At 42.8% G+C, this 16,749-nt stretch overlaps 1 protein-coding gene across 2 annotated transcripts; it reads left to right on the top strand.

The window, feature by feature from the left end:
* Nucleotides 1-1,368: 1,368 nt before the first annotated feature.
* SRI (sorcin) lies at nt 1,369-15,924 on the top strand. 2 transcript variants are annotated; one of them, XM_027574512.2, is made up of 9 exons: nt 1,369-1,510; nt 2,491-2,574; nt 5,073-5,142; nt 8,813-8,902; nt 10,042-10,085; nt 10,853-11,000; nt 11,230-11,343; nt 12,735-12,793; nt 14,418-15,924. In XM_027574512.2, exons 1-9 carry the CDS (start codon nt 1,460-1,462, stop codon nt 14,442-14,444), a joined length of 687 nt encoding a protein of 228 aa, XP_027430313.1. In that variant the 5' UTR covers nt 1,369-1,459; the 3' UTR covers nt 14,445-15,924. The 2 variants fall into 2 exon arrangements, with proteins under 2 accessions (XP_027430313.1, XP_027430314.1); XM_027574513.1 differs by lacking the exon at nt 8,813-8,902 and having other exon boundaries at nt 1,375-1,510; nt 14,418-14,636.
* Nucleotides 15,925-16,749: the final 825 nt, after the last annotated feature.

The following is a 16,749-nucleotide window of genomic DNA, read 5'->3' as shown; positions in this document are numbered from 1 at the left end:
TACCATATTGTACTCTTAAAAATTTGTTAAGAGGGTAGACCTCATGTTTGTTGTTCTTATCACAAAAAAGAAAATAATAAGTAGGAAGAAAAAAAAAACCCACAGAGGCCAAAGGGCTCATAAAATGTCTAATCTACCTTGATAATTGCTTTGGTATTTGAAAACAATAATCTACTTCCTAAATAAAATATAAGACAGGTAATCTATAGCTTTTTGATATGTAACAACAGGAACTATTAAAATTGTTCTCACAATCCAGGACTCTCATTTTCGGAGTCTGATTATCCAAAATGAGGACTTGGAAGGGAGTTACAATGCCCTTAGTGGGAACACAGCCCAGGAACGTGGAACGGAGGAACCGTGTCCCCCATGGTGAACAAGCGCATCACCACACTCTGCAGGTGCTCCAATATTTGTTAGATGTTGATGACTTTCAATTTTTCTGTGCAACCGCCATAGCAAAAACTGTGAATGTTGCTCCTCAGTGCATTTCTTAAAACGAAAAAATTCAGAAACAAACATCCTTTATGACTGAAATGACATGAGAGAAAACCAAACGAAAATCTCACACCTGAATTGCTCTCATCAGACTGTTCAACGAGGTGAAAAAGAAAAATGAAGAGAACCATTTTCTGAATCTAAGGGAATAGTTCTAACCTCTCACCTTCCTGAATAAATACTGAGCAGCACACTCTTAGCAATAAACTTTTCTTGTATAAAAAGGAGCCGAGTAATTTTGGAGAGAGCGATGGTTTCGCCTGAATCATCGAGATAATTCAAACAGCTCATTTTCTAAGAATCTGGACGGGGATGCCCTGCCAGGAAATGCCCTCTGTCTTCCCCAGGCCACATCACGCCCAGCTTAACCAGGAGCTGACCGTGTCGCCTAGCGAGGAAACACCCCGGTGCCGTTCAGTGAAATGTGCAACCGCAAGCCAAACGCTCTTCTGCACACAGTTCCTGAAGTATATTCCTGTTTTCCAAGGGCGTTTTCATATTTTGATTTTTCAACGTCTCCTTTCCTCAAAGGCATCTAAAAACGGCCCTACTACATTCGGCCCCCTTCCTCACAAAACCGCACCCAACTTAGAGCCGGGCGGCCCTGACTAATAAAGTTGTTTAAAATGTTTAAAAGTATCAGAATAGAGCGGAGTAGGAAGCGATAAAGAATCCCCGGGGCACCGTACCGGTGTTGGAATGTGCCATTCGTGTCGCGGGGAGGAAAGTCACCGGTGAGCACTGCGTCGCTGGTCCCAGGCGCTTGCGGCAGCCGGGCTTGCGCACCACCTGAGCCCAGAAGGCGCAGAGGCACGCCGAGCGCACGCAGGGGGCCGGGGTCCGAGCGCAGCGCGGTGCGGGGGGCGGCTCGGGCGCTCGTCCCCCGCCGCCCGCGTGGTGCGCTCCGGGGCGGCCCCGGCGGGAGGGCGGCGGCGGCAGCGGCGGCGGCGCAGTCTGCACCATGGCGTACCCGGGGCACCCTGGCGCCGGCGGCGGGTACTACCCAGGCGGGGTAAGTGCAGCCCGCGCGGGCTCGCGGCCCGGGCGCGACCCTGGGACACCGAGGATGCCGAGAGGCCACACTGGGCCGCCCCGCCGGGGCGGCTCCCCGGGCGCCTCCCGCCCCCGGCTTCTCCCTGCCAGCTGCCTCGCCCCTGGCCCCTGCCCTTCGGCCTCATCCTCGGGCTCCCTCTTCTTAGTCCTTTCGCCCTGCGGGTGGCTGCGTGGGGCCAAGGCGCGGGTGGGTTTTGACCCGAGAAGCCCACCCTGTGCCTGGGATGTGCGGCGTGAAATTGTGCGAATTGGGGATTGGCTTCCTCCCCCTCCCGGTTTCCCCTGAGAGCAACAGCCATTTTAATCTCGAATGGTCCGGAGATCCACCTCCCCTCTTTAAAAGCAAGTGAGAGGAAAAAACAAAAAAAAGTCGGGGAAAGACCGCGGGGTAGGGAGGGGGCGAAGCCCTCCGGGAGGAAGTCCACCTCTCCAGGAGCCTGGGGTACGCGTCGTCGTGGGAACTGTTTCCGAGACGGAATGGTCCTTCTGCGCGCCTCCCCACCCAAGTGCTCGCCGCCGCATAGTCCAACCGAGACACCTAAGCCCGGCCTGGGCTACACCTGTCTCAGAACGCTTTGAAAAATACCATAAGTGCTGTGAAAGTAAAAGGAAAACAATTCCGAGCCCTGCGCTTAAGTTGCTTGCCTAGGTTTCATTTAATCAGTAACCTGCAGGCTAATAAGGATTTTTAAAGTTGCTTCACTTATGTAGATGTCACTTTCAGGACAACTCATTTTGGTCCAAGCTGCCAGTTAAATTCTGCTGGGGTGGGAATGGAAGAGAAGGGGAGGAATGATTGCAGTTAAAGCGTGCCCGGTGGTGGGGAGGTGAACCATCCGTGTGAAGGACGGGCAGTTGCCTGGCTTTGCACAAAAGCATGCAGTGGTGAAAGAATAAAACTGGATTCAGCGAAATGATGCTTTTGTGTTTGTTTTACAGTATGGAGGGGCCCCCGGAGGACCTACGTTTCCCGGACAGACTCAGGATCCGCTCTATGGTTACTTTGCTGCTGTAGCTGGACAGGTGTGCTTTTCCCCTTAATATTAAAGAATTGTCAGAGTCTACGTTTGTATTAGCTACTGTTAGAGTGGGATGGAAAAAAGAACTTTTCCTCTGGAAAAAAAATGCCTTTGCTCCTGTAAAAGAAAAAGGAGAGAAGGAAATGTATAGTCAGTTATTTATTTCTGAATATTCAGAACAAATTAGGACTGTTACCTGTATTTATGTAGGTTCACTTCAAAACTAAATTTGTGATTGAATTAGGGTCTGGTTAAATAGGAATAGGGGGCTTTAAATATACTGTAAAGATCTGTAAAGTAGAAAGATGTTTTTAGAACTATGAATTGTCAGGGTCCGTGGTGGTTTCCAGAGAAGAAATTCCAGATCTGGTGAACACCTCAGCTGTTGTTTGTGCAACTTAAAGACACCTACCGGTAATTATGTAGTCAAATTCTAATGGACACTTTCTTTGGGTTGAATCTGATTGTTAATCACTTACCCCCTAGGAAATAGGTACTTAAGTTAAAAACTTACCAGCTTCATAATAAGGAAGTTACTGCTCCTTTAGTATCAGGAAGTTAATCTTGTGAACAGTTTAGTTCTCTTTGATGCTGATGCTGTTCTGGGTCAGCTCTTCGTGTCCTTACAAGGTGTGGTGGCCTGCTGTCCGAGAGAGAATGAAAGTTCCCTCCCTCTCGAGACCTTTCAGGTCTCCACCTTGAGTTGTCCGACAGGTAGGTGGTGGTGTGCATTGCTGTACACTTCCCTAGCTCCCCAGGCCACTGTGTATGGTAAATCCACTGCTGGTATGACCCAGAGCTGTCCAGAAGCGATGTTTGCCCTTATGAATTCGAGTTAGCTTTGTGTTGAACAAAAGCAAGAAATAACACAGTCTTCAAGTGAAGATGTTGTCCACTATTACGGGATAAAAACCCAAGACCGCCTTTCAGAATAGCATTCTAAGAAATGTAGTTCAAGAAATTGAGTGGAAGGGTGCCTGGGTGGCTCAGTTGGTTGGGCGACTGCCTCCGGCTCAGGTCAGGATCCTGGAGTCCCGGGATCGAGTCCCGCGTTGGGCTCCACTCCCGCATCGGGCTCCCTGCTAGGCGGGGAGTCTGCTTCTCCCTCTGACCCTCTTCCCTCTCGTGCTCTCTCTCTCTCAAATAAATAAATAAAATCTTTAAAAAAAAAAAGAAATTGAGTGGAAAATTGAGGCTAAAACTGAAAGAGCTTCCCTTTTAAGTATCTGCTTCATCTGCGAATGATCTGTATCTTTGAAACCACAAGACAGGGCAAAGCTCAAGACTTGAGTTCTTAGATTTCTTTGCCTCCCGCCCTGTAAGTGACCCCACCTGCTTGGCTTGCAGCGGTCCCGGCCTACATCAACATATCCATTGTCTTTCAAATTATTGATCCTGCTCCTCACTTAGAATTGAGGATTTGGGTGTTTTATTTTTAAGTCCCTAAAAATAACGTCTATCTGGTTCTGAACTTGGTCAGCCAATGAGTAGACCCTGGGAACCTGTATCTTCCAGATATAAGTGGTTCTGGAAAAACCATTCACCACAGGTGATCACGAAGGCCTCTCTTTGTTTCATCCAAGCGTATTATTTACGAATGTCAGCTCTGTACCCTGTTCTGCCCTCCCTCCCACCCCCCCCACAACCAAAAGCTAGAAAGAGGAATAAGACTTTTAAGCAACTATATAAATAATTTTAAGTGCTTAACGGGCAGTTTCCTAGCTCAGACTAAAAGAAGAGTAAGTTCAAGACAGAAACTAGGGGCGCCTGGGTGGCTCAGTCGTTAAGCGTCTGCCTTCAGCTCAGGTCATGATGCCAGGGTCCTGGGATCGAGTCCCACATCGGGCTCCCTCCTGGGGGGAAGCCTGCTTCTCCCTCTGCCACTCCTGCTTGTGTTCCTGCTCTCGCTGTCTCTGTTTCTGTCAGATGAATAAATAAAAAAACCTTTAAAAAAAAAAAAGACAGAAACTAGTTTTATTCATACATTAAAAAATATGTATTACTGAAAGAAACTGAATTCACCTGTGTTTTATTGAAAAGAGGAACCTTGTACTCGAACATTTAATGCCAAATCTAATTGAGGAATTTAGAGGAAATGATGACAAGATAATTGGTAATACTAAAGTATGGTGTAAGTGGCTTTCCGACCTTGTGAATTCTTATGTAATAATTATTTAAAATAGAGTCTGAAATTGCCGACTTTACTTAGGTATCGAGAAATGTATTTTTTGTTTATGGCCCTAATTATGCATTTGTGGAAGAGGACTTAACGATTTGTTTTTCTTTCATTAAATTATTTTTGAAAGTAGAACTGGGAAAGGAATACCTGTTTTTGGAAGGCATTCCTTTTTAAAAAAAAAAGACTCATGCATGAAAATGCTCATTTTCTTTGTCATTATTGCTGAAATAATATACTGAAAGTAAACAAACAACTAGAAGGCACAAAGCACTATTAATGATTCTTCTCTTTTTTGTCCACCCCCCCCTCCGCCCCCGCAAAAGGATGGGCAAATAGATGCTGATGAATTGCAGAGATGCCTGACCCAGTCAGGCATTGCTGGAGGATACAAACGTGAGTTGACAGTCCCAAAGTTTCTCTAGAAGTACTCTTGTGTTTCATATTTTAACTGTTACTTAGGATGATAGCCTTCAAGGACACTGGGCTTTTCTGATCTAGCAAAAATTAGAATTTCCAAAGCTAATTTCAGTTGTTTATTATTATAAAATGTTAATTTGAAAACAGTTGTTAGTAAGTCGTGCCACACTACCTGCCCGCCAGTTGAGTGGGTCTCTTGGATTGGGGACGCGTGGAAGCCATGAGATGGTCTCTGTGGCCTCCCTCACAGAGGACGAGGTAAGGCGCTGAAATGAAATCCGCCAGGTCAGGTGTCATCAATGACAGGAGCTGTCATTTACGGCTATTTGCCAAAAGTTGACTCTGTCCTGAGCCTCCTGGCACTTAGGGTTTTGGGTGGCTGGTCCTGTGCAGCTGGTCCCTGAGTGATCTGCCCTGCACGCCTAGTTCTGAGTGTTTGGTCCTGACCCCCTTCCCCGCAGTGGCTGGTCCCCACCCCTGGTCCTCAGGGAGCCACTTTGCACTCCTGCTCTCTGAGTATTCTGCTGGCAACGTGAATGCTTGTCATGACACCGCCCCCCCCCCCCCCAGGACTTGCTTCATTTCTCTTTCCACTTCAGAGAACGTGTGTGGGCTAAGTCGGAAGTACCCTTCCTAATTTCCAAACTCTTCGCACTAGTCTTCCTTCTCCTTTCCTCCTCAGTTCCTCACAGCCTGGATCTGCTGCACTTACACCACCTTCCTGCCTTTTGAAAGAGCTCTTTGCCCTGAGTTGCAGAGGCACTGTATCCGGACGGGGCTTCTCATCGTCCCACACACCACCACATGCTTCTTTTCAAATCAGATCTTGACCATGACAAACACGCAAGGTAGAGAATAGTGTTTTGACTTGCCAGCTTAGCCATTGGTTAATTGAGACAGAACATCAAATCAAAGCCTTAGCTGTTGGTAAACTGTGGATTAAAATGCTCAGACCAGAAGTCACACCTGAAGATTTATAGTGGAATTTTTTACCTGTGTGACACGGCATACTTACTAGATGGCTCTCTTTTTAAGATTTTTTTTTTTTTTTTTATTTGACAGAGACACAGCGAGAGAGAGGGAACACAAGCAGGGTGATGGGGGAGAGAGAGGCAGGCTCCCCGCCGAGCAGGGAGCCCGATGTGGGGCTCAATCCCAGGACCTGGGATCATGACCTGAGCCGAAGGCAGACACTTAACTGACTGAGCCACTCAGGTGCCCCGATGGCTCTCTTTTTAAACTGTTTGCATTTCTATTTCAATCATCCTTTCTTTTATGTGACTTCAGTATCCTATTAATATTTCCTAGCTGGAGAAATTAATATGAAAGAGGAACTTTATCATTTCTCATTTAATTTGGTCCTTTAAAAAAGAAGCCCTTTCTAGATAGGGGATTTTTTTTTTTTCGTGTTGTAGGAAATAGATCTAAATTGTTCATTGTTAACCTCAAGCAGTTGGGGCTAGTGAACAAAGAATTCTGGTTTAATAGCGTTTATGAAAATGAGCTACGTCCCAACATAAACTATTATTTTGTACCCTTTTGGTAGAAGAGGTGTGGCAGGTTTTAAAATCTGACTAACAAATGGGTTGTATATCCTTGGAGAATAGTCCTTTTAAACATTTCATATGAGGAAATCATGGTTAGTGATGGTCTTAGATCACTGAGTTCTAGGGAAGACATTTCCTGAGTCATCAGAACCATGGGATTAAATTTATTTGCTTATTGTTATCTGGTTGTGGAGGCGGTAATGAATCACAAAACCATCCTGCTTGTGAGGAGTCATGGTGAGTTTTATGATACAGAAGTTACACAACCATTGGTGTTTTTTAAACCCAGCTTCCAAACTAAAAAGCACAGATGGAGGTGAGGTGAGGGGCGGAGGGATATTCCAACCTAGTACCTACAGGCAGCTTCTCCAGGTTGAAAGGAAGCAGTCGTACCCAGAGGTGGAGTTGATAAGAGAAGTTGCTCTAGTCTGTAAGAAAGTCATTCAGCTTCTTTTTTTCCCCTTGAGTGTAGTTGTTACTCTGGTAAGGTTGAGAGAAAAACTGAAGGTAGGGTTTTCCTGCTGGGTCCATTACACTGTGGATTTCTACTAGAAGAAAAGATGTATCGGGGCGCCTGGGTGGCTCAATCGTTGAGCGTCTGCCTTCGGCTCAGGTCATGCTCCCAGAGTCCTGGGATCGAGCCCCGCATCGGGCTCCCTGCTCCGCAGGAAGCCTGCTTCTCCCTCTCCCACTCCCCCTGCTTGTGTTCCTGCTCTCGCTGTGTCTCTCTCTGTCAAATAAATAAAATCGTTTAAAAAAAAAAAAGATGTATGAGCATTCTAGTAGAATGAACAGGAGAAGGGAGAGAGTAAAAGTAAAATTATAGCAAAGATTCTTCTAAAATTATTTAAAATAGAATTAGCATTAATAAAAGCTATTTCTGGGGGAAAAATTCAGCTAAAATTGAGCAGGAGTTTTCCCTATCCAAACTTATTAGACATCAGTGTTCTAGTTCATCAGAACTGTCTGGAATAGTGAATTTTCTGTTCATTCACTTTTGTTCACTGTGCATCTCATTCCCTCTCTTAAATCCTTCTCACAAAAGATGACCAGATTCCTGGGCTTCCTGGCACCACTGGGTGTGGTGCCGTGCATAGCCCTGGGACACAGGGAAGGTGTTTGCTTCATGGCCCCTCAGAACCGATGATTTAAAGTCAAACACAGGTGGGTCTGCCTAGTGGCTCTCAGGCCCTCTCAAGCACTAGTTCCTAAACTTTAGTGGCATCAGCATCACTGGATTGCTGACCCCTGTCCTAGAATTTTTTATTCAGAAGGTGTGAGGGAAGACCTGAGAATTAGCATCTCTGACAAGCTTCCAGATGATGGTGGTCCCGATTGACTAGCTTGTTTGTATGTGAATATAAATCACCTGGGGATCGTATTAAAATGCAGATTCTGATTTTGCTGGTTAAGGGCTAAGATTATGCAGCTCTAAAAGCTCCTAGATGATATTAACATGGCTGGTCCAGGAATCACACTTTCGGAAGCATCCTTGGCTGCTCACTGGAATCTTGAGAGCTTTAAAACTTTTGAGAAGCTTTAAAAAAATAGTCACACCTGGGTTCCATGCTCAGATATTTTGATTTAATTGTTCTGTGATGATGATGACTATATGGAATACTGTGTTGTGTACTTGAAAATGTCTACGAGAGTTGATCTTAAAAGTTATCACACACGTGAAAAAGTTAACTGTGTGGGGTGATGGATGTGTTAACCAACCTAATTGTGGTTATCATTTTGCAGTATATATTTATATGAAATCATTACATTGTATACCTTAAACTTACACAATGTTATTTGTCAATTATGTCTCAGTAAAGTTGGAAAAAAAAAAATTGTTCCGAGGTGCAGCCACGGTTATCAGAATCTTTTAAAGCTTCTGGGTGATTCTGATAAGTATTTCAGGGCTGAGAACCATTGGTCTGGATTAAAGAGACTTCATACCTCCACACAACTTAAAAGTCAGAATGAAGAATCAACCAGCTCTTTCTCAAAAGTGTGGAAAAGTGTTGGCTCCTGTCACTTCAGAGAACTGTATCTGTGGGTTAGATGGAGTCTGAAGGGCCAAAATAGAAATAGTTCCCCACCTTTTATTTCAGGTTCCAGGATATGTGAAACACAGGAACCTGTTAAAAGTGGAAAACCTATAGTTTGTACAGTCTGGAGACATTACAGTAAGAAGAGCTCAGGTGTGTCTTAAATTCAGTTTGGTTGGAGATATATAGGAAGCTAGTAAGAGCTATAAAATTGTTCTGTGTGCCTTTTCACACACCTGCAGAATTTATGCCAGCTTCGCCCACGTGACTCTGGTCACTTCTGCCTTCTAGCCTTACATCTTCTTTGTGCCTAAATATTTCCCCAGTCATCAGTTCCCATGAACACAATGTAAGCTGCAAGGAATTCTTTATTTGGAATTTGCTAATGCTTAGGTAGATCACCAGTAGGCCTATTAACCAATAAGTATATTCTACTTTAGTTTTCTAAGTGAGCTATAGAAATTCCTTTGGAATATGCTCGAGCTGTACATAAACTCAAAAGGCTTCTGGACAGTGGCCACCCCTGAATTGGTCATCGTATCTTCCTCCAGAGTGCTCTTATTTAGCACAGTTCTGGCAAGCATATCTGTCTGGTTTCATATATAAACTTACTGTATGTGAAAACAGGTCATAGGCTCTTCAAGGTAGGAGGTTACCATTCAGTGTGTGACATTAAAGGGGAAAGAAAGATACATGAACTAATGTAATAGAATTAGCAAAACCAGCTATTTATAGCCTGTTAGGAGTAGGAACAAAGTAGCCCTATCTTCTGACTCACCATGGTGAATTGAACTCAGTATATTACAGTTTCAACGGCAAGAAAGTATATAAAACTTTAAATAAAGATTATATTATAGAAAATGTTATGCATATCCAGGAACAGAGATAATGATGCGGTGAACTTCGATGCACCTATCACCCAGCTTCACCAGTTAGCAGTGTGTTGCCATTCTTAGTTATCTGTAATCCTGTCCGTTTTCTTTTGGAGCAAACTCTAGATACCCCCCACCCCCGCCAACTTCAAAACCATTATCTACCTAAAAATATTAACAATACAATGTAGTACTTTTTAAAAAGATTTCTATTAAAGCTGTTAAAATCAAATTTGGGTTCTACAAGGAATTCTCTCTATCTGGAAAAAATTTTCAAAGCTCCATGTAATTTAGTTCCACATAAATTGAATAGCATATAAAAGTAGGAGTGTATAGTTACTTTTCTAATTAATTTGAATATATGCAATGTAATGTGAATTTTTGAAACTTGTATTGATATGCATGTACTTTTCTTAACAGCTTTTAACCTGGAGACTTGTCGGCTTATGGTTTCAATGCTGGATGTATCCTTTACCTTGATTGCTGACTGGAGGGTATTTTCCTGATCAAAAAAAAAAAAAAAAAAAAAATTCCTAAAAGAATCCGTCTAAGAATTAATACCCAGTAAACACAAGGTGACAAATGACCACAAAAAAAGTTTTCTGAAATCATTAGCTTTTAAGATGTAACTTGGTGTGAAAAAGGAAGGGAGCTTAGTAAATAGAGCATTGGTTATTCAAGAATTCATGGAAGCATCGAAGGAGGACAAGTATAGAAATCAGGGTGGTCAGGAAAGTTTTTTTGCCTTGTTGTTGTGACCTTCAAGCAATGGAATTTTTCACATCACAGTTCTTAGACTTGGTTTAGCTGGTGCTGACCCTGCACTGCCTCCCATCCCATCTCTTTTCCAAAAGTGAAAACCCTGGGTCTGGAAGGGCCTACCAAAAGGGAGTGTTGGGGTGAAGACCCCCCCAGCCCCCAGCAGCATAGCCCGGGGCCCCCAGAAAGTACAGCCCAGTTCCAGAAACAAGATTGCTTTTCACGGGTGGCTCACCCGCGGCCACCTTCCTTCCTTGTAAACACGTCACATCGATTCTCTTCCCACAGCGAAAATACGTCCCCAGAGCTTTTTCTCCATGGGCCCTTTTCATTACATCACACTAAGAAGAACATACAACATTTTTAACGTTTTTAGCCAAAAGAACATTAAATTCCTTTATCCTTCATCTTTGATTTATTCGTTAGAAAATGTTGCAAAATAAAGAAGTTCTAATCCTTGATGACAGTTCAGAGAGATATGTCAGGCACAATGGGTTTCAGTGAATTTAAAGAACTGTGGGCTGTGCTGAATGGCTGGAGACAGCACTTCATCAGTTTCGACAGCGACAGGAGCGGCACGGTGGACCCTCAGGAGCTGCAGAAGGCCCTCACCACGATGGGTGGGTACGGCCGACTCCAGCCACCTGGCCGAGCTGGTCCTTTTTTCATTTCTGAAACTGTTACGTGAAGGCAGTTTCTGTTGTCTAGAAGCAGTGTATATTCCTAACTAAACACATAATATATAATGCCTAGTGCATAGTCACAATTAAAATGAGTACTCCCAGGCTGAAAGAATTGTGATTATTTTTAATGGTCTTTTTGTTATCCTTTAACTGTTTCTTTTCTCAGGCTTTCGATTGAGTCCCCAGGCTGTGAATTCAATTGCAAAACGCTACAGCACCAATGGCAAGATCACCTTCGATGACTACATCGCCTGCTGTGTCAAACTTCGAGCCCTGACAGGTGTGTTCTTCGAGGTGGTGTCGTCAGGGCCAGGAACACACAGTTCGTGTGACGTTTCATTTTCAGTGTTTCTGAACTTCTGTTGTCCGCAATTTCTCTTGTTTCCCCTAACTTCAGGGGCTTTCTAAACACTTCTATTAAACGTATCTAGCAGAATAATTGTGTTTTTTCCCAGAAATCCTTTCAGATTAGTGGTAAGTTGCTTTTAAAATAATCTTAACTAGGGGCGCCTGGGTGGCTCAGTCGTTAAGTGTCTGCCTTGGGCTCAGGTCATGATCCCAGGGTCCTGGGATTGATCCCCGCATCGGGCTCCCTGCTCCGCGGGAGGCCTGCTTCTCCCTCTCCCACTCCCCCTGCTTGTGCTCTCTCTCTCTTTCTCACTCTCTTGCTGTGTCTCGTCAAATAAATAAATAAAATCTTCAAAAAAAAAAATCTTAATTTCACAAGAACGTTCCAAAACGTGATCACCTAATTTGTGCACTTTTGGTCAGAGCATGAGCGGTTCTGTGATTTCTCCCTAGAATGTAAACTATTTGAAGAAAGCGAAATTACTCATTTGTAGCTCGCTCTCCTAAGTCCTCCTGTTGGAAAGTAATTTAAAATGGTCATCTGTTTCAGAGGTATGGACTTCTTAGATGAGGGTATATGAGTAATCTCTATTTTTCTATGCCCTCTTTTCTTTTTCTTTCTTTTGTATATTTTTCTTGTTCCATCCCTCTCTTTAGTCTTTTTCTGTCTCTTTGTTTTTTAAAGTAGGCTCCATGCTATGTGTGGAGCGAGGCTTGAATTCATGACCCTGAGATCAAGACCTGAGCTGAGATGAAGAGTCAGATGCTTAACCGACTGAGCCACCCAGGCGCCCCAATCTTTTACTTTTTTTAATACCTGGGTTTGTAATTTTTTTGCATTCTAACAAAAATATGAGGGCAGATTTTTTGTTGTTTTTATTTAAGTAAATCCTTTTCAGTAGCACAGAGCTCAGACAGGTGGAATATTTGATTACAGCCCATTTGCCATATTAGGGACTCCGTTCATCCATTTCCTAATTAAACACTATGTTATAAAGAAGTTTGAATTCTTCATTTCAACTAAGTAATGGCCTCAGAAGTCACATGGCTTTTACTGACTTTGGGATCAGGTGCTTTCTTCCAGTTGTACATTGAAAAAGACAGCTGTCTGTCTTTTGCATTGGTGTATTACTTTGTTGTATATTAAATCTATTCACATTCATCTAGTTGGCTTCTTTGCTGTGGGCTTTTGTTTATGTTGGCTGGTTTTACAAGTTTTACAACTCAGATGTTAATGTGGTTTGAACCCAATGCCAAAATAATTACCTGTTGTGAATTCAGGTGTTAAAAAATAACCATAAATTTTACTGTGGTGTTTTACAGATAGCTTTCGAAGACGGGATACTGCTCAGCAAGGTGTTGTGAATTTCCCATATGATGATGTAAGTCTCTGTAAATTCAGAACTGAGTAGATGAATAAGATGTGTGCCAACTGGGGATTCCCTTTTGAAGTTAGCCATTAAGAGCATTCTTAAGGATGCTATAATGAAGAATTAAATGATCAGGAGTTACCATTCAGAATTTATTAATTTCATTTATTACTAGTCTTATTCATAAACCACTGTTTGATTTGCATTGAAAGACTTGGTTCAAAGCCCAGCTGGTCCCATTTCCTGGCTGGGTCACAGAGGCAAGTTTCTTCATTGCTCCAAGACTGTTTGAGGAGAGGAAGTAGTAATGCCTTCTTCCCTGGGCTCTTGGGAGATGTCAGTCAGAAATGTCCTTGGAAAACACCATGCAGATGTTGTGTCTGTTTTTGCCTTCGTTGAACAAATACCCCTGTCACTTAGAAGTCAGTTGAAAAGCTCAAAGCTGTACTTGACACACCCATGTTCTTCATTGAGGATGTAAGGCAGAGACTTCAGCCACAGTTTAAAACAATGTATTTACTAAACCGTCACACTACATGAGATTGGACAAGGCCACATGACCAATGTGAATGTAGCCAGGTGCCATCTTGGATAGCCTTAGTTGGATATACACAAGAAAGCTGGGGAGAGGTTTAGTTGTTTTTCTGTTCTTTGCTCAGCCATGGATTTAAAAAAAAAAACACGTTCAGAATGGAAAGCACTGCGGTAACTGAATGCACTAAAAGGTTTCTCTATTACAAACTGCAAGGGTGAACATATTTTCATTTTGGCAGCTGCCACAGTTCTGGTAATTTTAAAAGGGCGTGTGTGTAAATATGTTTATTTCTTCTGCTTAAAGGTGTGTTTTCATTAGTGTGCGTTAGCATCTCTGGTGACAGTCCTGGCACTGTTTCCAAAGATGGAGAGGCGGCCTGTGGAGTGGAAAGTGCCCGGGCTTTGGCCTCCCACGGGGTCCCGTAAGAAATTTTAAATGTCTTGATCCTCAATTCCCCTCTACCTGAAAGGGATGATCAGCTTGGCTTTGTAGGAGTGCTGTGGGCATTAGCACACAGTGCCTCCCTCGGGTCAGAAGAATGACAAAGAAAATTGATAGAAAAGCAGAGCCTATTGGGGCTTAGAGTGAAGCAGACAGTTCACAGAATACTGATGCGTCTAAACCTGGGTTTCTGAATTGCCAAGAAAAGGTCATATATTCTGTTTCTGTGCATACATAGAGTTGCATGCTTAGGATTTATTTTAATAAAGCAGATTTTAAGGGAATAAACTGTTGAGGGTGCTCTGTGAGTGGTGGGATAATACTGTGTCGTCTGGAGGCCCCCGTGTGATGGAACTGTTAGTTCTGAGTAGGAACCTTTCACCGTGGCCATTTCTCGAGTCTGAGATATTTGGAATTTAAATAATTCTTTATCCACTGAAGTAAGATCTGCTTCCTGTAAGAAGAGGAATCCACTGGGTTTTATATTAGACGGCTTCCCCTACAAAATGAACCTTTCCGCCCATCATGTACTCTGGATTTTAGAAAGGGATCTCTCGTGATCCGAAATTCAAATTAGAGAAGCAAAACGTAAACAGCCTAAAAAGAAGCTACAGTTTGTTGCAATGTTTGCCGGATAACGTGGACCTTTCTTTCTTTCAGTTCATTCAGTGTGTCATGAGTGTTTAAATCAAGAGGAAGCTGTATAAACATAACCAACATTCCGACTGGAGTTCTCCTCTGCTCTTACCCTTTGCCTTCAGTAACATGTGTAAACTTGCAGCGCTGTTTTTCCTTCATAGCTGTCATAAAGGTTTACTCCTTGATGTACAATGGAAGTTTTTAGTATTGATAATAAATTCTTTGGGATTTTTACGAATAGAAGATCAGGTCTCTTAACACCATTTGGAACTTCCTTGAGCCTTTGTCGGTGATGCCTTATCTTCTGGCTAAGCCTCTTTTATGTAAATTTCAGTGTGCAAAATGTTTAAGTCACGTGGTATATTTTTCACTGTAAGATTCGTAAAAATCTTTTCATCAGACTACAGCTCCTGTCTACCTAGAAGAGCTTTTATATGGTATTAAAAGCTTTATGCATGGAGTGTTCTTATCATGTAAATGATTTATACTCACTTGGATGTAGACAGAAACAAAAACCCATGGTAATCCACATCGGGGTTCGCTTTAGCAGAAACTTAGCACCGGCATTTTCAGGCTTACACATTTTTGATGGCCACGTCATTGTACAGGGAGCATAAGTGATTATCTTCTAAAAACCCACTGAATCAGTTGTGTGGCAAATACGATCTGTCACCAAGTTCTTCTTTGTCATCATCCACCTAGACCTTTGTTAACTCTACTTAAAAATCTTATAAATTATGAGCTTCGCTATGTAAAGAAAACTGATTTAAAAAAAAAAAACCTAAGGGAATATAGGAAAATATTAACTATGGTCATTTTTAGCTTATGAGATTCCAGGTGACTGTAATTTCCTTTATGGTTTTCAGTAGTCTCCAAGTTTTCTATGCTGTTTGTGCTTTCCTGTTAAAATCAGAAGATAATGTTTAAAATACTGATCTGTCCATTTCGATATGCCATGTGTTCACACTCACATTAAAAAATACTACACAGCAAAAGGACCAGACTGAGAGGACCACGATGTTGGTGCCGCCACCACTGGGAGTCAGGGTCAGGGATTGATTTTCTTCCTTCCTCCTACTCTTCCAAATACTCTCTGATAAACGTATTACACTTGTAGTGGAAGACTTTTTCTTTTTTCTTTCAATTTATAAGCCATGTGCTTTTAAGATCTGGATTCTCATCCTGGCTGTGCCTCTTCCTGAATAATGTGATTTAATGATCTCAGATATTCTCAGAGCCTCGGCTTCCCCATCTTCGAGGAGGTTAATGCTTGCTTCATGGGGTAGTTCTCAATATGAAAAAATGTGTTGGTATAATAAGCACCAGTAATGTTTCTGTTTGTTAAATTTAAAACTGGCCTGATTTGCTCTTTTTTGCAAGAGCGTAACAGATGAAACCATGAAATTCGCCTCCTTTCTCCCTGCCAGCAGATTGTGTGTCTTACTTCAGGACACAGTGTGAGCGTTACCGTTCAGATGATCATTTCGTTGTCAACCAGTGAAAAAATAAAACATTTCTGAACATCTTCTGCCTCGTTTCACTTGGTTACTTTTTTTCAAATATTGCTAAAATATATTAATTTCGTAAGTATTCAACTTTAGCGTATGTATCTGTTTCAAGTATTCACACCTGGGCTGCATTATCAGACCATGAGGCAGCCTGCTTTCTATTAGTGATGACTCTAGGTTTCATTCCAGATACACTGTTTGTGAGGCCACAAAACTTGCTTGAGCCTGAGAGCTGTCCCACAAAGGTCCAGAGAGGACTCGGGACAAGGAGGGAGGGAACTCACCCTCAGAGTCCCAGCACCTGCTGTTGGCTTCTGACTCACCAGAATCCCATGTGGAAGTGACAGTTTAAGGAAATGGTAATCTCCTGGGTGACTCAGGTGGTAAGGAAGAAGGCCCTTGCTAGCCCAATGTTATGGACCATATTTGAAATACCCTACCGCTTTGGTAAGTCCCAAGGTACGCTGCTGCATCAGTCTCGGTTCTGAATTGGCTTTTGGATAAATGCTGAAGTATCAACAAAACCGTGTCCCTGGAAATATTCAATTAATTCCATTTTAATTACTGATACCTCATAGCAAGGCTCCTTATCTCCTCCACTTCTGCTTTCACGGTTTCTTTCTCAAAGCATAGAGCCTAGTTTTCAGTATGTCCCTGCCCTTAGAAAGTTTCCCCCTTGACAAACTTGACATACCCATCCCCTTTTTTAATTACGGCCAAAGTCTTCATTACAAGCGAATCTCGGGTTGCCCCATTTCTATTTTATGTTGGGCTCTGTGTTTCATTCATTATATACTTTCAGTGCAGGCTCACCCAATTCTTAAAACTGTTTCTTGGTCTATTCT

Source organism: Zalophus californianus, chromosome 12 (genome assembly GCF_009762305.2).
Source record: "Zalophus californianus isolate mZalCal1 chromosome 12, mZalCal1.pri.v2, whole genome shotgun sequence".
NCBI lineage: Eukaryota > Metazoa > Chordata > Mammalia > Carnivora > Otariidae > Zalophus > Zalophus californianus.
This window is presented reverse-complemented; position numbering and strand designations above follow the sequence as displayed.